Source organism: Canis lupus, chromosome 1 (assembly GCF_003254725.2).
Source record: "Canis lupus dingo isolate Sandy chromosome 1, ASM325472v2, whole genome shotgun sequence".
In the NCBI taxonomy this organism is placed as follows: Eukaryota; Metazoa; Chordata; class Mammalia; order Carnivora; family Canidae; genus Canis; species Canis lupus.
Window position 1 is genome coordinate 34,960,447 of NC_064243.1, and position 21,604 is coordinate 34,982,050.

Here is a 21,604-nt window from a genome sequence, read left to right on the forward strand (position 1 = left end):
CAAACCTGTTACAGAGAGAACTGTAGGAGGAACAGTGATGGGGATGGTATGGAGATAGTTTCCATTTGACTCCTGGTTTTTTTTTTTTTAATTTTTTTTTTTAATTTATTTATGATAGTCACAGAGAGAGAGAGAGAGGCACAGAGACACAGGTAGAGGGAGAAGCAGGCTCCATGCACTGGGAGCCCGACGTGGGATTTGATCCGGGGTCTCCAGGATCGCGCCCTGGGCCAAAGGCAGGCGCCAAACCGCTGCGTCACCCAGGGATCCCTGACTCCTGGTTTTTAAAGAGTCCAATAGATTTCTGCCATTAGAGTAACTTCTTACAGATGATAAATACTTGACAATATTTTTAATGTGAAAATCATAAATCAAATATTGTTTATTCTTACTCAAATTGATAAATGATCTTTTCTCCTTGCCACTCTTACATGTATGTAAGGAAACAAAATATTCTAAGCCAGAATAAATATATTAGGTGCCTGGATTTCTCTTTCGTATTTATAAACTGACTTAAAAAAAAAAAAAGTCACAGTACTAAAGCAATTTACCACCGCTGGAAATTGAGACACACTCTTCGGTTCCAAAGTTGCAGAACTTTAACCAGAAACTTAGAGATGGAACCCCAACATTTTATATTCTCTAGACCAGAGGGCAGCAGAAATTGTCCTAAAGAGCCAGACACTAAATATTTTAGGCTTTGGGAACCACTGGTCTCTGTCACCACCACTCAACACTGCTGTTGTAGCACAGGGGCAGCTCCAGACCACACGAAAATGGGCATGCTACGTTTCAATAAAGCAATTTGTGGACACTGAAATTCGAATTTCAGATGATGTTCACAGGTCACTAAAGTCTTCTTCTGATTTTTTTTTCCAACCATTTCAAAACATAAAACCATTTTTAACTTGTTAGTGGTACCAAAAGAGGCAGAAGGCTGGGTTTGGCCCACAGGCCATATTTTGTGGACTCCTGTTCTAGGCGTGATCACAAGTTCATGCTTCTTCAACCCACGACAAAGTCCTTAATTGTCACGGACACATGGCATTTAGCTCAATATTCACTTAAAAATCAGGTGTGAAATAATCCCATGAGCCTCTCTTTATTAGCTCAACTTGAAAAAACAAAAGAACCTAAAGATGTCAAACTTTCACCAGAACTCATGCCAGTCTTACCCATAAAAATAACGTCACCCATAACCCTTTTCTTCACCACACACAATTAACAATTTACAGAGTAAGAAACTAGTTGGCAGTTGTCTTCATAGATGAAGTCAGTGCAGTCTCATGCTTTTGCCAAAAGGCAGAGAAACCAGTTCTTGATGCCTCTTCTGCCCAAGGCTATTCAAGGCCAGTTGACGCAGAATGACTGTGAAGCACAAGTTTTGGCTTCAACGTGGATTTTTAACCAGGAACTTTACTACTTTAAAAAAAAATTTTAATGATTTTTTTTTTTCTAAAGAGCCTTAGTTTTTTCTATTTTTACTGACACTCATTTTAAAAGCAGCAGTGCTGAAAGTCGAAATGTCTCTATGGAAACCCAAGAGAACTCTGCTTTTATGGCCAATGACTACCTACCTAGATTATCCGTCCTGTTGGATTACTATGGGCCATCTGTGATACCAGAAACATCACATCTCAGACCTATTTTTCCAAAACTATCTTATCAGATATAATTGATGTATTAGTTTTGCTAAGGAGATCAGGAGAGAAAGAACTTGAGGCTTCCTTTTCATTTTTGTTAAGACATCCCTATTTAAAATATTCTTATTACAAAAAGAATTTTGTAAATTTCAGCTGATATAATAAAAGAGAAAGAATACAATCAAATAACCTAATAGTTGCTCTGAAATTTATATCATTGATTCCCCCTCCTTTCTACTAATATCAAATACATTTTCCTGTAAAACTTTAAGTTTCTCTCCCCCAGATTGTTTACTCATGGCAAGGGAGAGAAAAAACAGTAATTACATAGTACAGAAATCAAGTTATCAAAATTAACCAGGTGACCAAAATCAACACCACCCGTGAGGAACAGATGGCCTTTGGGTGCCTTTAAATGTGATTCTGAGAAAATAACATCACCTAAAATGCAGAACCTGAATCTAATCGTGAGAAAGCACCATTATTAAAAAAAGATAATAGTTGGGCACCTAGGTAGCTCAGTCAGTTAAGTGTCATACTCTTGATTTCGGCTCAGGGCATGATCTCAGGGTCTCAGAATCAAGTCCCAAGTCAGGCTCCCTGCTCAGTGTGGAGTCTGCTTCTCCCTCTCCCTTTGCCCTCCCCCCCCCCTCCCCGCTTGTGCTCTCTTTCTCTCTCAAATAAATAAAATCTTTAAAAAATAAAATAAGCTAAAGATGCATGGCAACTAAATAAGATACCTGTCCTTAGAATATTCCAATACTGTGGGGTGGGTGGGGAAAATTCTCTAAAGGACATTATGGGGTCAACTGACAATATTAGAATACAAACAGTATATTAGATAAAAGTATTGTACTAATGTTAAATACCCTGAAGCCAGTAAATGTACTGTGATTATATAAGAGAATATCCTATGCTTAGGAAATACAGAAATATTTCAGGGCAAAGGGCCATGATGTGTGATGTAACTTTTTACTAAATGATTGAGAAGAACAATTATATACATTCATACGTACATAGATATGGATAGATAGGGAGAGAGAGAATAAACAGAGCAATGATAAAGCTAAAGGTATAAAATGTTAACCAATTAAATTTATAAGTCTGAAATTATTTGCAAATAGAAAGTTTATAGAAAATTAATAGTGCTTGCCTACATTGGCATTCTTGGCTATCTATTTTCCCTTCATAATATTCCAAATCCAACACAGGAAGAGATGCTTGTGCCAAGTAACAAGAAAGTGCAAAGATATTTTAACATAATCTTTTATCAGTGATCGAAGCCTGCCAAAACATTACACACCATCCATCTTAGCCGAGTCCACTGCAAAGACCAGCAAACACTGGATACTCTAGCAACTTAGATGCAGTCATTTCCTACTAATTCCTCCAAACAGGGCCATGATTCTAAAACTTTTTCACATTCTACAACTTTCAGAATCATCCCATGCATAAAACAAGTCTCTCAGCCAGTCTCTTAGGCACTATCAATGTCAACCAATTGGATTCAATGTTTTGAACTGGAGCATCCTAATATTTTAAGCCATGTGTAAGTAGCTACAGAATGTGGAACTCAGGAAGCAGGATTACCTCATCGTATGTCCAGAACTCACCACCACCACTTCAGAATTGTGGCCAGAATCCCGTAGCCTCAATGTCTATGACCTCACAATGCTCCTCTATCAGCACCAGAGGTGCTCACCTCCAATCTGCAATATGCCCTCTGAACTGATTTTTTTCCCCCAAAAGTAGTAGAGGAAACTGAGCCTAAAACCAAAAAAATAGGAGAGACTTTTCTGGAAGTCAATCAATCACTGAAGAGAGAATCAAAAGGGTGGTAACCAAAATTAAAATTTTTAGCCATGCTTAGGATTAGAAAATGCCCAATCTTCAAAACACAGCAGAGACATGTATAAGTCTTTTCTATCCTTCTTGGTTTTATTACTTTCTTGATACTTTTAATATTGACTATCTGTAAGATAGCCAAAACACCCATATACTACTTCTGGCTTTGACTTCAAGTCCTAGATATTCTCCTTATTACTCATTTTTCTCCAAATGCCAATCAATAATCTTACTTAACAAATGTTTACCAAGAACCTACTTGACATACATACTTAACCAGACTTATTGGTCCTTACTGGCACTAGACAAAAGACTCCAGTTTTTTGTCTACAAATAATCCCTGAGAAAACGATGATGTGAAGATAGAAAGTGCACTGAAGTCAGCTTGCAGGAAAGCAGAAGGAGCCAGGAATGAATTACAACCAACTGCAAAAAGGAATAAACTAGTCAAAGCACTAAAATTTAATGAAGAAATAATTTTTTAAAGTAGGTGAAATTGAAGATAAGTTACATGTAACATTATTATAGATTCAAAATTATGCATATTCTCCATAAAATTTCTCAAATGCAGTTAAAAACATACACGTACAAAAGCAAGCAATTATAAATCCTCTGAAGCATGTAACTTGTGATTAGCTGCTACTCTCAGCAATATAAAAATACTTTTACCACAATTACATTCCAGCCTGTAATGTAATTCAAAACAAACAAGTCAGACATCGCTCAAATGGTAGAACCAACAAATACAGATGCTTTGCATCAAGGAAATGAATCCACTGAAGAAATGCAACAGAGGCCTGGAGCTGGGCTTCTGGTGGAACGGCGAGGCCCCCTTCTGGGCAGACGCAGCGAACCCCAGTGCGGCTCTGCAAAACTGTTTTTTAGCGCCAGCCCTTACTGCAGCATTTCGCCTGAGTGTCTGGGACTTCCTGCTGTGGAGACCCTTCTCAGGGTTTCGTGCACATTTCTAAATTTTAGGTTTTAAATTCTAAATATAGACTTTTATCAAAAGAAGTAACAATTTGATATCAGATTAAACCATTCTATTTAAATTGTGTAATCAGCAGTCCCAATACCAAATGCCACTTTACCATCCTCTTTACTCTGTTTTTTCTTATTGACACAATTCTTAACATCTTCTAAAATGCTATATAATCTATCAGGTGTATTATGTGTTTCCTCCTGCTAGAATAGCCACTCCATAAGGGCAAGATACATGGTTTTGTTCACTGATTTGATGAACAAATCAAGCCTGGCATAGTATAGCTGCTCAATAATAAAGAAGGAATTGTCTCACTTACATTTTTATCTTTTTAAGAAAATATTCATCTTCAAAGAAGGAATAAGGAAGGTTTTATTATAGCAATATGCTATGATTTAAAAATGACACTTAGTACTTGTTTTAAAAGTATGCATTTTCTTGGGCAGCCTGGGTGGCTCGGCAGGTTTAGCTCTAGCCTTCAGCCCAGGGCATGATCCTGGAGTCGCAGGATCAAGTCGCACATCGGGCTCCTTGCACGAAGCCTGCTTCTCCCTCTGAATATGCCTCTGCCTCTCTGTGTCTCTCATGAATAAATAAATAAAATCTTTAAAAAAAGTATGCATTTTCTCTGCCTTCTAAAAGCAAAAAGACAAAAAAAAAAAAAAAAAAAAAAACACCTGTTCTGAGAAGCACACATTCATAGACTAGATGTACATAACTCCTAAACAAATTCCAAGGAAGTCACGGGCCCTCAATACACTGGGAGAACAGAATGGCCACAAACAATGAAGAATCCAATTCTGAAGCGCCAGGTGTCCTCAGTGTGGCACACTGCGGTCCGGACACATGCCAACTGCCTGGGTCTGGATGCACATTCACAAACTCAGCACGTTCTGGCATGGGCACAATTATTTTGGCAGGAAGGTTATGCATCACTTACTAATTTCTAAGACCTCAATCTTTATCTTCTTTTCCCCTTCTTAAAATGTTCTTGAAGCTTATGGAAAAGCTAATCATTGTTTACAACTGTGAGACTTTTAAAACGTGCTAATTTGTTTCCTCAACAGCACAAATACATGAGAGACAATTTTCCTAGGGGCGAAGGACACAGATAAACATGATTCAGTGATGTCAAAAGCTTTCTTTCAGTCCAAGAATTCCATCGAGGGGCATCAACCTTCCAACAGAATAAGTTCAAGGTTTCTGACATTCCTTTTTCCGAACTTTTGATTTGGGTGCTGTGAAAAGAAAAGAAAAAGAGAAAATGAAGAGGGTAGGTGCTTGTCAGAGTCTCTTCACACTGATTTGTCTTTATTTTTTTGTATAGCACGGGAAAACTGACCATTTGGATTTTCCTGTTTGTAGAAGGTCTTTAACATTTCCACCGCTTCCTCAGCCCGATATCCGGGAATGCACTGATGAAATGAGAAAATTGAGAATGAATATTGGCCTATGACAATGTGGCCTGTAGCCCATTAAAAACAGCAATGTATACATAATTACATAAATTTACTTCAGGTAATGTTAATATGCTCTAGGGATAGCAATAATGCAGTAAGGAAGTATGTTACAAAAGAATAGATGTATGGACTCAAATGTCACTCTAACCAACTATTATTTTTCCATCAAGTACTACTGAAGTTACTAGTTATGTGATCTTGGGTATGATAATCAAACTCTGTACCCCAGCTTCCTCCTGTGTGAAATGGAGATAATTACAGCACTTACCTCAGAAGGATTTCATGAAGATTAAATAAGATTACATAAAATAACACCTGTTAAATACCTGGCACTTCCTAAGAGTTTGTTAAGCATCAGCTATTTTTATTTAGTGTACTTACTAGTAGCCCATTAAGTGTTTGACGCTACAGAGCTAGAGTTGGCAATCCACAGCTGAAAATGATCAGTTAAGTATGATTTTTATATTTAAGAGTTGTGGAAAAAAAAAAAGATGTAACAGACATAAGTGGCTCACAAGGCTAAAATATTTATATTAGGTTCTTTACAGAAAAAAAAAATGTGGAACCTTACTATAGCAGATTTTTTTTAAAAAGTATTCAGTTTGAGGGGGATCTGGGTGGCACAGTCGATTGAGCAACCAACTCTTGGTTTCAGCTTGGGGTCGTCATCTTGGGATCGTGAGATCGGCCCTGTGTGGGCCTCCATGCTCAGTGCAGAATCGGCTTGAGATTCTCTCTCCCTCTGCCCCTCCCATGCATGCTCTGTCTCTCATATAAATAAATAAATCTTAAAAAAGAAGTGTTCAGTTTGGTCTATCTTTGGTATCTAACTAGAGATAAGAGGTCGTTATGTGAAAGATTAGAAATTGTGATAACGGCATGGAGTGGAATTACATGAAATATTACATGAAGACAAAGCCTGAACTTGCCTTAATTTTTTTTTTAATTTTATTTATTTATTTATTCATGAGAGACACAGAGAGAAAGAGAGAGAGGCAGAGACACAGGCAAAGGGAGAAGCAGGCTCCATGCAGGGACCCTGACGTGGGACTCCATCCAGGGTCTTCAGGTCACGCCCTGGGCTGAAGGTGGTGCCAAACCACTGAGCCACCCGGGCTGCCTTTGAACTTGCCTTAAAGATAGCAAATATTTGGGGCAGCTGGGTGGCTCAGCTGGTTAAGCATCTGACTTGATTTCGGCTCAGGTCATGATGTTGGGGTCATGAGACTGAGCCCTGAGACAGCTTGCATTGGGCGTAGAGCCTGCTAAAAAGACTCTTTCTCCTACCTTCCGACACCCACCCCACTCGTAAGCACATGTGCGCTAAAATAAATAAAAATTAAAAAAAAATTTAAAGAGCAGTATTTAGGGACGCCTGGGTGGCTCAGCGGTTGAGCGTCTGCATTCGCCTCCGGAACTCCAGGATCGAGTCCCACATAGGGCTTCCGGCATGGAGCCTGCTTCTCCCTCTGCCTATGTCTTTACCTCTCTCTCTCTGTGTCTCATGAATAAATAAATAAAATCTTAAAAAAATAAAAACAAAAGCGCAATTATTTAAAGAAACTCAGCAGAGCATTTCAAGGAAAGAGTAAGAATAAGCTTAGGCTGTATAAAGAAACCAACTAATGTGGGGTGGGGGGCCTACAGGTAAAGAATGAGATAAAATGAGATCAAAATATCCAGGGCTTTGAAAGCATGTCACAGACTTGATGCATTGCATCCTTCTAAGGTGCATGAAATGATAAAATGAACAGAGATGCCAAAGAGGCACATCTGGAAGCCACCACAGGAGAGGAAGCAGCGGGGGGAGGAGCAAGATGGCAGAAGAGTAGGGTCTCCAAATCACCTGTCTCCACCAAATTACCTAGAAAACCTTCCAATCATTCTGAAAATCTATGAATTCGGCCTGAGAATTAAAGAGAGACCAGCTGGAATGCAACAGTGAGAAGAGTTCACGCTTCTATCAAGGTAGGAAGACGGGGAAAAAGAAGTAAAGAAACAAAGGCCTCCGAGGGGGAGGGGCCCCGCGAGGAGCCGGGCTGAGGCCGGGGCGAGTGTCCCCAGGACAGGAGAGCCCCGTCCCGGAGACGCAGGAGCTGCACCGACCTTCCCGGGCGGAAAGGGGCTCCAGGGAGTTGGAGCAGGACCCAGGAGGGCGGGGATGCCCTCGGGCTCCCGGGGACACTAACAGACACCTGCGGGCCCAGGAGAGTGCGCCGAGCTCCCTAAAGGCTGCAGCGCGCACGGCGGGACCCGGAGCAGCTCGGAGGGGTTCGGGGGCGGCTCCGCGGAGGGGGCTGCGGGGCGGGAGCAGCTCGGAGGGGCTCGGGCAGAGGAAGAGGCTCCGTGCGGAGGGGGCTGCGCGGTTCCAGGAGCAGCTCGGAGGGGCTCGGGCGGCGGCTCCGCGGAGGGGGTTGCGCGGCCCGGGAGCGCGAATCCACCAGCGCAGGCTCCGGAGCACAGGGCGCCGGGACACAGCCCAGGATCCGGCCTCCCCCGGGACAGGCAGAGGCCGGGAGGGCCCAGGACAGCGAGGACGCTCCTGCCCCAGCTGAGCAGATCAGCGGCCCCGCCCCGGAGCATCCAGGCCCTGCAGACGGAGAGCTCCGGAGTTCCAGGTTTCCAGAGCTGCCCCGCCACTGGGGCTGTTCCTCCTGCGGCCTCACGGGGCAAACAACCCCCACTGAGCCCTGCACCAGGCAGGGGCACAGCAGCTCCCCCAACTGCTAACACATGAAAATCAGCACAACAGGCCCCTCCCCCAGAACACCAGCTAGACGGACAACTTCCAGGAGAAGCCAAGGGACTTAAAGTACACAGAATCAGAAGATACTCCCCGGTGGTTCTTTTTTTGTTTTGTTTTGTTTTGTTTTGTTTTGCTTTTTGATTTGTTTCCTTCCCCACCCCCTTTTTTTCTCCTTTCTTTTTCTTTCTCTTTTTCTTCCTTTTTTTTTTTCGTTTTTTTCTTCCCATTTTTTTCTCTTTCTCTTTTCTTTCCTTCTTTCTCTCCTCTCTTTTTCTCTTTTTCCCAATACAACTTGCTTTTGGCCACTCTGCACTGAGCAAAATGACTAGAAGGAAAACCTCACCTCAAAAGAAAGAATCAGAAACAGTCCTCTCTCCCACAGAGTTACAAAATCTGGATTACAATTCAATGTCAGAAAGCCAATTCAGAAGCACTATTATACAGCTACTGGTGGCTCTAGAAAAAAGTATAAAGGACTCAAGAGACTTCATGACTGCAGAATTTAGAGCTAATCAGGCAGAAATTAAAAATCAATTGAATGAGATGCAATCCAAACTAGAAGTCCTAACGACGAGGGTTAACGAGGTGGAAGAACGAGTGAGTGACATAGAAGACAAGTTGATAGCAAAGAGGGAAACTGAGGAAAAAAGAGACAAACAATTAAAAGACCATGAGGATAGATTAAGGGAAATAAACGACAGCCTGAGAAAGAAAAACCTACGTTTAATTGGGGTTCCCGAGGGCGCCGAAAGGGACAGAGGGCCAGAATATGTATTTGAACAAATTCTAGCTGAAAACTTTCCTAATCTGGGAAGGGAAACAGGCATTCAGATCCAGGAAATAGAGAGATCCCCCCCTAAAATCAATAAAAACCGTTCAACACCTCGACATTTAATAGTGAAGCTTGCAAATTCCAAAGATAAGGAGAAGATCCTTAAAGCAGCAAGAGACAAGAAATCCCTGACTTTTATGGGGAGGAGTATTAGGGTAACAGCAGACCTCTCCACAGAGACCTGGCAGGTCAGAAAGGGCTGGCAGGATATATTCAGGGTCCTAAATGAGAAGAACATGCAACCAAGAATACTTTATCCAGCAAGGCTCTCATTCAAAATGGAAGGAGAGATAAAGAGCTTCCAAGACAGGCAGCAACTGAAAGAATATGTGACCTCCAAACCAGCTCTGCAAGAAATTTTAAGGGGGACTCTTAAAATTCCCCTTTAAGAAGAAGTTCAGTGGAACATTCCACAAAAACAAGGACTGAATAGATATCATGATGACACTAAACTCATATCTCTCAATAGTAACTCTGAATGTGAACGGGCTTAATGACCCCATCAAAAGGCGCAGGGTTTCAGACTGGATAAAAAAGCAGGACCCATCTATTTGCTGTCTACAAGAGACTCATTTTAGACAGAAGGACACCTACAGCCTGAAAATAAAAGGTTGGAGAACCATTTACCATTCGAATGGTCCTCAAAAGAAAGCAGGGGTAGCCATCCTTATATCAGATAAACTAAAATTTACCCCAAAGACTGTAGTGAGAGATGAAGAGGGACACTATCTCATACTTAAAGGATCTATTCAACAAGAGGACTTAACAATCCTCAATATATATGCCCCGAATGTGGGAGCTGCCAAATATATCAAGCAATTATTAACCAAAGTGAAGAAATACTTAGATAATAATACACTTATACTTGGTGACTTCAATCTAGCTCTGTCTATACTCGATAGGTCTTCTAAGCACAACATCTCCAAAGAAACGAGAGCTTTAAATGATACACTGGACCAGATGGATTTCACAGATATCTACAGAACTTTACATCCAAACTCAACTGAATACACATTCTTCTCAAGCGCACATGGAACTTTCTCCAGAATAGACCACATATTGGGTCACAAATCGGGTCTGAACCGATACCAAAAGATTGGGATCGTCCCCTGCATATTCTCAGACCATAATGCCTTGAAATTAGAACTAAATCACAACAAGAAGTTTGGAAGGACCTCAAACACGTGGAGGTTAAGGACCATCCTGCTAAAAGATGAAAGGGTCAGCCAGGAAATTAAGGAAGAATTAAAAAGATTCATGGAAACTAATGAGAATGAAGATACAACCGTTCAAAATCTTTGGGATGCAGCAAAAGCAGTCCTAAGGGGGAAATACATCGCAATACAAGCATCCATTCAAAAACTGGAAAGAACTCAAATACAAAAGCTAACCTTACACATAAAGGAGCTAGAGAAAAAACAGCAAATAGATCCTACACCCAAGAGAAGAAGGGAGTTAATAAAGATTCGAGCAGAACTCAACGAAATCGAGACCAGAAGAACTGTGGAACAGATCAACAAAACCAGGAGTTGGTTCTTTGAAAGAATTAACAAGATAGATAAACCATTAGCCAGCCTTATTAAAAAGAAGAGAGAGAAGACTCAAATTAATAAAATCATGAATGAGAAAGGAGAGATCACTACCAACACCAAGGAAATACGAACGATTTTAAAAACATATTATGAACAGCTATACGCCAATAAATTAGGCAATCTAGAAGAAATGGACGCATTCCTGGAAAGCCACAAACTACCAAAACTGGAACAGGAAGAAATAGAAAACCTGAACAGGCCAATAACCAGGGAGGAAATTGAAGCAGTCATCAAAAACCTCCCAAGACACAAGAGTCCAGGGCCAGATGGCTTCCCAGGGGAATTTTATCAAACGTTTAAAGAAGAAACCATACCTATTCTCCTAAAGCTGTTTGGAAAGATAGAAAGAGATGGAGTACTTCCAAATTCGTTCTATGAGGCCAGCATCACCTTAATTCCAAAACCAGACAAAGACCCCACCAAAAAGGAGAATTACAGACCAATATCCCTGATGAACATGGATGCAAAAATTCTCAACAAGATACTGGCCAATAGGATCCAACAGTACATTAAGAAAATTATTCACCATGACCAAGTAGGATTTATCCCTGGGACACAAGGCTGGTTCAACACCCGTAAAACAATCAATGTGATTCATCATATCAGCAAGAGAAAAACCAAGAACCATATGATCCTCTCATTGGATGCAGAGAAAGCCTTTGACAAAATACAGCATCCATTCCTGATCAAAACTCTTCAGAGTGTAGGGATAGAGGGAACATTCCTCAACATCTTAAAAGCCATCTATGAAAAGCCCACAGCAAATATCATTCTCAATGGGGAAGCACTGGGAGCCTTTCCCCTAAGATCAGGAACAAGACAGGGATGTCCACTCTCACCACTGCTGTTCAACATAGTACTGGAAGTCCTAGCCTCAGCAATCAGACAACAAAAAGACATTAAAGGCATTCAAATTGGCAAAGAAGAAGTCAAACTCTCCCTCTTCGCCGATGACATGATACTCTACATAGAAAACCCAAAAGTCTCCACCCCAAGATTGCTAGAACTCATACAGCAATTCGAAAGCGTGGCAGGATACAAAATCAATGCCCAGAAGTCAGTGGCATTTCTATACACTAACAATGAGACTGAAGAAAGAGAAATTAAGGAGTCAATCCCATTTACAATTGCACCCAAAAGCATAAGATACCTAGGAATAAACCTAACCAAAGATGTAAAGGATCTATACCCTCAAAACTATAGAACACTTCTGAAAGAAATTGAGGAAGACACAAAGAGATGGAAAAATATTCCATGCTCATGGATTGGCAGAATTAATATTGTGAAAATGTCAATGTTACCCAGGGCAATATACACGTTTAATGCAATCCCTATCAAAATACCATGGACTTTCTTCAGAGAGTTAGAACAAATTATTTTAAGATTTGTGTGGAATCAGAAAAGACCCCGAATAGCCAGGGGAATTTTAAAAAAGAAAACCATAGCTGGGGGCATCACAATGCCAGATTTCAGGTTGTACTACAAAGCTGTGGTCATCAAGACAGTGTGGTACTGGCACAAAAACAGACACATAGATCAGTGGAACAGAATAGAGAATCCAGAAGTGGACCCTGAACTTTATGGTCAACTAATATTCGATAAAGGAGGAAAGACTATCCATTGGAAGAAAGACAGTCTCTTCAACAAATGGTGCTGGGAAAATTGGACATCCACATGCAGAAGAATGAAACTAGACCACTCTCTTTCACCATACACAAAGATAAACTCAAAATGGATGAAAGATCTAAATGTGAGACAAGAATCCATCAAAATCCTAGAGAAGAACACAGGCAACACCCTTTTTGAACTCGGCCATAGTAACTTCTTGCAAGATACATCCACGAAGGCAAAAGAAACAAAAGCAAAAATGAACTATTGGGACTTCATCAAGATAAGAAGCTTTTGCACAGCAAAGGATACAGTCAACAAAACTCAAAGACAACCTACAGAATGGGAGAAGATATTTGCAAATGACATATCAGATAAAGGGCTAGTTTCCAAGATCTATAAAGAACTTATTAAACTCAACACCAAAGAAACAAACAATCCAATCATGAAATGGGCAAAAGACATGAACAGAAATCTCACAGAGGAAGACATAGACATGGCCAACATGCACATGAGAAAATGTTCTGCATCACTTGCCATCAGGGAAATACAAATCAAAACCACAATGAGATACCACCTCACACCAGTGAGAATGGGGAAAATTAACAAGGCAGGAAACAACAAATGTTGGAGAGGATGCGGAGAAAAGGGAACCCTCATACACTGTTGGTGGGAATGTGAACTGGTGCAGCCACTCTGGAAAACTGTGTGGAGGTTCCTCAAAGAGTTAAAAATATACCTGCCCTACGACCCAGCAATTGCACTGTTGGGGATTTACCCCAAAGATACAAATGCAATGAAACGCCGGGACACCTGCACCCCAATGTTTATAGCAGCAATGGCCACGATAGCCAAACTGTGGAAGGAGCCTCGGTGTCCAACGAAAGATGAATGGATAAAGAAGATGTGGTTTATGTATACAATGGAATATTACTCAGCTATTAGAAATGACAAATAGCCACCATTTGCTTCAACATGGATGGAACTGGAGGGTATTATGCTGAGTGAAGTAAGCCAGTCGGAGAAGGACAAACATTATATGTTCTCATTCATTTGGGGAATATAAATAATAGTGAAAGGGAATATAAGGAAAGGGGGAAGAAATGTGTGGGAAATATCAGAAAGGGAGACAGAACGTAAAGACTGCTAACTCTGGGAAACGAACTAGGGGTGGTAGAAGGGGAGGAGGGCGGGGGGTGGGAGTGAATGGGTGACGGGCACTGGGGGTTATTCTGTATGTTAGTAAATTGAACACCAATAAAAAATAAATAAAAAAAAAAAAAAAAAAAGGAGAGGAAGCAGCCAATGAGTGCCAGCACAAGGGTTTGCCCAGTGTGGTCATTGCTTAGGGTGGTCTGTTGCTCAGAATGAACCTCTCTTTCTCTTGTGCCTTCCATCATCTCTTAACCGGGCCTATTATAAAGCCTGCGTAAATCTCTCCCATTCAAAGAAATAAGCTTTCTGAGTTTCATGTTTTTAGATTGTACATATAAGTGAGACGATACAGTATTTGTCTTTCTTTGGCTTACTTCACTTGGCATAATGCCCTCAAGGTCTATCCACGTTGTCCCCAGAATTTCCTTCTTTTTTATGGCTGAATATTCTATTGCATATATATAATGAAAAAATATATATATATACACACACACATATATATACATAATTTATATATTTATAGAAACATAAAACATTTCTTTATAGAAGCAGAGAGTAGAATCGTAGTTATCAGGGGCAGAGGGGCAGGCGGTTGGTGGGAATGAAGAGACACTGATCCAAGGACACAAACTTTCAGTTATAAGGTTCTAAGGATCTAAGGTACAGCATGGTGACTATAGTTAACAATACTGTATTGTGTACTTGAAAACTGTTAAGAAGGCAGCCCAGGTGGCTTAGCAGTTTAGTGCTGCCTTCAGCCCAGGGCGTGATCCTGGAGACCCTGGATTGAGTCCCACATCAGGCTCTGTGCAGGGAGCCTGCTTCTTCCTGTGCTTTGTGTCTCTGCCTCTCTTTCTCTCTGTGTCTCTCATGAATAAATAAATAAAATCTTAAAAAAAAAAAAAGAAAAAGAAAACTGTTAAGAGAGTAGAGCTTAAGCGTTCTCACCATAACAACAAAATGGTAATTACGTGAGGTGAATGGTGTGCTAACTTTATTGTGGTAAACATTTCACAATCTATGTATCTATCAAATCATCACATTGTACACTTTAAACTTACACAACATTCACTGTCAATTTTATCTCAGTTAAGGCTGGGGAAAAAAAAAAAAAAAAAAAAAAAACAACCAATAACCTGCCTTCTACCCTGCCCCTCAGGCAAGCTGCTGACCCTACTGGTCCCTGAGAACATTCCAGACTCCTGGCTGTAGGCTTGTGTGGCTTTCATTTCCTCCTCAACCTCATCCTCACTGTCTTGTGATTATAGATATCCCAAAGGCCCCTATTGACCAAAACACTGGTTTCCTTTCCAACTTCTACAACTCTTTGCAGTGTGGAGACTACAGACCATTCTCACTTCTTTTTAGAACTCTCCCCTCCTTAGCTTTTCAGTTCTCCCAACCTTCTCCGATCATTCTAACCATGGTGGGTCAATCCCCTTATTCTCAGGCCTCCTTCTCATGCTCCTCAGATCTCCCACCTCTCCTTATGCTCTCATGAACATAAGGAGCACAAAGCACCTCCTCACCTATGAAGTTAGAGCTATGATCCTCCACCTTGGCTGCTCAGTGGAATCATGTGAGAATGCTCTTAAAAAAATACGTTTGGTATATGTGCTTGGCTAAGGAGCCAATGGGGCCAAGCTACCACCTGTGGGATTATGACTGAATGCGCTAAGTCAGAAACCCACCCAAGCAGAAGACTGGGTAGTGACATAGAGCCTCATTGGCCTCAGAGAACTTGTCCCCCTGCTGTCCCAGCCCAAGGCTGCCCATGTACCCTCACACCCTGCTCCACACAGTCCTGTTCAACACAGTCTGGTGTGGTAAGCCCCTCCTCCTGGGAAACAGCAAGACTGGAACGGGCCTACCCACCTCACCCATCACCAGTGAGTGTTCATGGGGAACCTGCTTCTGGGTCAGGGTTTCCCATGTAGCAGAGCAGCTCTCTCCCTGCAATCTATTGAAAGTCAGCCCTCCACACAAGGGTATGTGAAAAACAAAACTAAAAAAGAAAAAACACAAAAACACCTCACACAAAACCCCCTGCCCAACCCAACCAAATAAAGGAAGAAAACATAGGATCCAGAAACCTAAGGTATCAATGTTTTCTTTAGACTCTCGAAACATTAAAAACAAAAACAAAACATAATTTGGCATCAAACCTGGAGATTGGTCTTCAAACAATGGTCATCATTTCACTGAAGCCAATTAGGCCAGGTACATACACTACAAACAAACTTATTCTTTGGTTCAGCCAGATCAACTCTGTGCAGAGATGTGTAAGAGAGGACAGTTTATGCAACCAATGTCACTGTGTTGTAGAGAAATTTTCTACCCATGTCTGATATCCAAGGGTTCATCTTTGTTCTGCCCAGAAGTTTTGAGAAATTCTTTAGCTCTTTCTCATAAATGAAGTACAGAGTCAGTAATTCGCTTGTAAAGAAAGAGCTAACTAAGCAAATTTTGAAGTACTGATATAAGTGATTGGAAAAATCAAATCACTTTGCAGATTTTCTTAATGGTCAAGCCGATCATATTGTTTACTCTCCGTTGTTCTATTACAATTTGTTTGATGTGATGTTAAAAGTCATCTATTCTCAGATGTACAGAATTTGTTAGGAAAGAATGTTAGGCTGGGAAAACTCAAAATAGAATGTTTTCCAAAACTTATTCTCAGTGGGATTCACCCAAATTTAGCCCTTCATAGGTACTCAGTATTCTCCTAAGAACTGCTGAGATCTTTGAAGTTAACCACCCACCATGTCCAGCATTTGTTAAATCCTTTTCTTGTTAAAACATAATATTTTAGGATTAACCTTAGAAAAAACAATCAAACTAGTTTGTGAAAGATGCTATGTGTCTATAGGCCAAACTCTGAAATATCATTTCCTAGTGCTCATAGCCTTAAACACAAAAACTTGGGGACAGGTGGCAAGATTAAAAGGAAAGTAGAATTTTTAAGAGAAGATGAAAGTAATATGGATTCTTGGATCTGGGGGAAATTTCAATATTGAAAAGGCGGGGGGGGGGCGGTAATAATGGAAATACAGGTATTCATTGCTAGACACCAAAAGTAGTACACAGCAACAATGATGTCTGTGTGGCTCAGTTGGTTAAGCGTATGGCTCTTGGTTTGGGCTCAGGTCATGATCTCAGGAGTTCTGAGTTCAAGCCCTACATCCAGCTCAGTGCTCAGCAGAGTCTGCTTGTCCCTCTCCCTCTGCTCCTTCCCCTAGGCTCTCTCTCTCTCTCTTTGTGTCACTCTCATAAATACAAATAAAATCTTTTTTTAAAAAAATGTTTAAAAATATAGTACATAGCAATAAAGCAAAATGACTGGCTTTGTGTAAAAATATTGTGTGTAAACTGTAAATAGCATCTACTGTCACTGAGAGGAGAAGCTTCACACAAATGTGGTACAGCATGGAGGTGGGGACAATCAACTGAGTGAAAATGCCAAAGTGACAGCATCACCAAACATACCTGAAGGCATTGGTGAAGACTGTCAGAAGACACTTGGGAAGGCCACAGACTCTTCTTCTGGAGAGATTCTGCTAATTAAAAGAGCCAAGCACTCACCTGGAAATGATTAGCTGTCTTCTTCTATTGAGGCAAAAATGAACTTGACCAGAGGTCCCAGAGTTGGCCTGGTTCTAGCACAGCCTTTTGGTATCCTGACCACATGTGAAGTATTCTCAAGCATAAAGAGATCCAACCAATTAGCAAGAAAAAGCATAAGCAGATCATATTACCTGAAATGGTCTCCCGGTATTTGGTAAATCAGCAGAGGCAATATTTAGAACAGAGCCACAACCGCCAAATCGTTCATTCTGACAGCCATATACAACCAGTGGGATTTATGAGAAAGAATTAAGGTCCTGAAGAGAATGTGCAGCTCAAGTGCATACAGTGACAAAACCAGGCCATCCTGGACAGAAAGGCTCTGGCTACTTTTAAAAACAGTTATACTTAGGCTCAGTCTTAAAAATCATACAATCCATCTACACAAAGGAAGAGGTTTAAAGGATTTAGAGATTAACATCTTCCAATTGCAAATAATGAAAACTGACTACATAGTTGCTAAATGTTCACAGTTTGGTGTTCTCACTTGTCTTTCCTAACTCACTTTCTTTGAGTCATTAGAGAATTGGAGCCAGAAAGGAAGTAGGAATTTAACCCAGGGATTTTCACCTTTCAAAAATAGGATTGTCCCTTCATCTTTCCCCAAATAAAATATAACCTGTGCCCCAATATAAAACAGATCAAAGCTGAACCACTTTGTAAGGTAGGATAGGGAGAGAGTTCTAAGTTGACCAGAACTCCCCTCTTTACACAGTAGAGATTGTACACATTATACTCAAAACCCTGTGTTACTTTTAAAGTGATAAAATTTTTCACACATACACAGCAAAATAAGTACATAAAAATGCACAAGTATGAAATTGAATTTTTGAACTAGCAAATAATTTTTTAAAGATTTTGGAGACAAACTTGCTAACACTCAATATGTGTGTCATTCTATGAAAGACAATTCAAAGAGCTGTAACTTTCTCAATTTCCATTATAAATGACTTGTTTTTTACCTTATATTTACTTTTGACTTAAAATTTTTCACACATTGTAATAGGTATTCATGGCAAAAATAAACAAAAACATATAAGCAGAGAAAGAAAAAATTTTAAATCACCTATAATCTATATCCAAAGGCACCAATAATCTATTATCCAAAGTTGCATATTCTTCAGACCTATTCTCTGCACAGTTTTATCATCTACCTTAATTTATGACTTATCCTTACATAAGTAGTTAGCTCTTAGTTTTTCTTTCTCTAGTTTATTTGGCTAACAGTTTTATATCTATTGATATAAAATGAAGTAATTTTATTATTCAAAAATCTTTCCTAAAAATTTTTTGGCCAAGGGGTACAATATATTATAACTTGTTTCACAGGTCTGTTTTCACATATTAGAAAACAGCTTATGTGTCTGGCCATTTTTAAGTTTATAGGAGAGGCACAAGACATTAACTTACAAAGTCAAAGGATACTCATCAGGCGGAGAGCAGCTGCACACATAATACACGGTTCCACGGTGACATACAGCACAGTGTGTTCAAATACTTCAGAAGGACTCTTGCCATTTTGATGACACCAATCTAAGGCCTGATCGATGGCCACCATTTCTGCATGTCGAGTAGCCTGAAAAAAGAAGCACTGGCATCAACATGTAACTGCATTTTACAAACACTCAAATATAAATACAACAAAATGGGCCTGATGTTTCTGGCATTTTAATGAATAAAGTTTTGGGACACTCTTAGCACTTGGCAATGTATTTCCCAGTTCTATTCCCATAACCTCATGAAGAAAAGACACCTTATAGGAGATGCCATGAGAATTATGCCATATTTTTAGTTAAGTATCTCAGAACCTAAAGGGATGCTCTTTCAATTAAAATGCCATAGAAAATATAAGTCTGGGTGGTGGGGACAGTCTAGAGTTTGTGAATATTCTAGGGGAAGCGTGAAGTCTTTAAGCATGTGCTCCATTGTCAATGTTTTCAAAGCTATCCTTCACTTCACTCTACACAAATCTGTATTTAATTAGTGGAATGTCATCACTTACATTTTCTTTGGGATGAGATTTTATATTCTGGCAGACTCTAGAGAAAAGCAGAGATTTGGTATCAGTCTCAGATACCTCATGGGTGGCGTAGAATACAGAGAAATCACATAGCATTTGGAAATAACCATACCTAAATTTGAATCCTGTCTGTGACATCACTAATTATGTGGCCTTGGGCAAGTTACATAACTTCTCTGTGGTTCCCCTATCTGTAATACAGGGTACACTGGCATCTCTACCTCATAAAACACTGAATTATACGAAGCAGATGCTGTGTGCTATATATGTGCTCTGTGTGCAATAATTATTAATAACATTTGGATAATAACATTTATCAATAAGCTTATTCTGATTGCTAACTATGTATAAGCCACTGTGCTAAATCCTATGTGAGATTTAAAAAGTCTGTCCTCAACAAGTATAAAATCTGGTTGGGGCAAATAAAAAGTTTCTCATTACCTGTGACACAGAATAGGGTGTGAGAAATGCTGGCACAGTGGCCAAGGTGCCATTGAAGCTATAGGCAGATGGAAGCAATGCACGGACAGAAGTACAAACTCAGAGCTGTAAGGCACTTTAGAAAACAGGTTCCCAAACCTACCTGCATACAGAACTGAGGAACTTAAAAAAAAAAAAAGTTTCCCCAACTCAGGTACTTTTTAAAAATCAGATTCAGAATTACTGAACCAAATCTCCCTAGGATTCTCAATATGTAACTTTTGAACTGAATCACTGCAATCAACCTTTTTTTTTTTTTTTTTTTAAGAAAATCCAGAGTGGTGTGGTGTCTTACAAATAAGTGTTTTTTGGGTTTTTTAAAAAAGATGTATTTATTTGAAAGAGAGAGAGAGAGAGAGCGCGTGTGCAAGCTGGGGGAGAGGCAGAGAAGGAACAGACTCCCCACTAAGCAGGGAGCCAGAATAGGGCTTGATCCAAGGATTCTGAAATCTTGACCTGAGCTGAAATCAAAAGTCGGCTACTTAACCAACTGATTTACCCTGGTGCCCCTCAACCTCTCTTTTAGTAATGAATAACTATAAGCAAACTTAAAACATGTTAAAAACACACAGCTGGGAGAGGTGATGGTAGTGATAAGAGTGGTGGTAGTATCAGAGCCAAAAGTAGGACTCAGGTTTCCTTATTTGGGGTCAAGAGTCTTTCTATAGAAGACTTTTGTAGAGTAATTTTCTAAAGGACACATAAACCAAAATAAATGCAGGTTAATTTCAAGATACAGAAGAAACCCAGGTCATTTGGGGGGTTAGATGGATGACTTTAGGGCATTCAAAGTTCTGATATTAAAGATATCATACCAAATCACAAAATACAAATATGGAGACAGGGCAATTACTTAAAATGCAGAATTTTACACCCAGACAAGTATTTGTATATTCACGATTGCTACATTATGTTTATTACTTATCTCGCAAGTGTTTTGATAACCACATAATAATTGCTTTGTGAATCTAGGTTCCTACTTTGTGTGTGTTTTCTTTTTGATAGATGTGCTAGATAAACATTAAATTCCCCATAGCACTATTACCAACACTTGTTCTCTGGTTCCCAAGATCAAATAAGATCAAAGTCTATGTGAGTGCCCTTATGGTTAGAAGCTGTGAGTCCACCTAGTATTTCTGATAATCCTAAAATTGCATACTTCATTTATACTTACTGTGACACACTGCTGGAATACCAAGAAATACTGCCTTAATTCATGAACTTCTCAACCTAACCACAGTAATATAAAGGCACACAATCTATTAGAGTATAATGCCAGGGCGCCTGGGTGATTCAGTCAGTTATATGTCCAACTCTTGATTTCAGCTCAAGTCATGATCCCAGGGTCATAAACTCAAGTCCTGAATCAGGCTTCACACTGAGCGTGGAGCCTGCTTAAGATTTCCTCTCTCCTTCTCCTTCTGCCTCTCCCTGCCACACTTGTGCACACATGTACACTTTCTTTCTCTCTCTCTCTAAAAAAAAGTTGTTAAATAAAAAAAATAAAATAAAAAATAATAGTGTATGGAATGATGGGGTGCCTGGGTGGCTCAGGTGGTTAAGCATCTGCCATCATCTCAGGTCATAATCCCTGGATCCTGGGATAGAGCCCCACAT

At 40.1% G+C, this 21,604-nt stretch overlaps 1 protein-coding gene across 2 annotated transcripts in view; it reads right to left on the reverse strand.

Annotated features, from left to right (window-relative positions):
- The window catches only part of ADAT2 (adenosine deaminase tRNA specific 2), a 41,082-nt gene that overhangs the window by 8,886 nt on the left and 10,592 nt on the right, over window positions 1–21,604 (reverse strand). The window contains exons 3-6 of one of the 2 annotated variants that reach the window (XR_003126231.3): window positions 18,913–19,063; window positions 17,619–17,725; window positions 5,813–5,885; window positions 5,411–5,708 (exon numbers count right to left, since the gene is read on the reverse strand). Coding sequence is in view for 1 of the 2 variants with exons in the window: in XM_025422450.3 (XP_025278235.1) it covers window positions 5,665–5,708; window positions 5,813–5,885; window positions 17,619–17,725; window positions 18,913–19,063 (375 nt within the window). In the remaining variant the exon portion in view is untranslated. Of the gene's footprint in view, window positions 1–3,927; window positions 5,709–5,812; window positions 5,886–17,618; window positions 17,726–18,912; window positions 19,064–21,604 lie in introns of those variants that run through there. The other variant, XM_025422450.3, reaches the window with a different exon arrangement.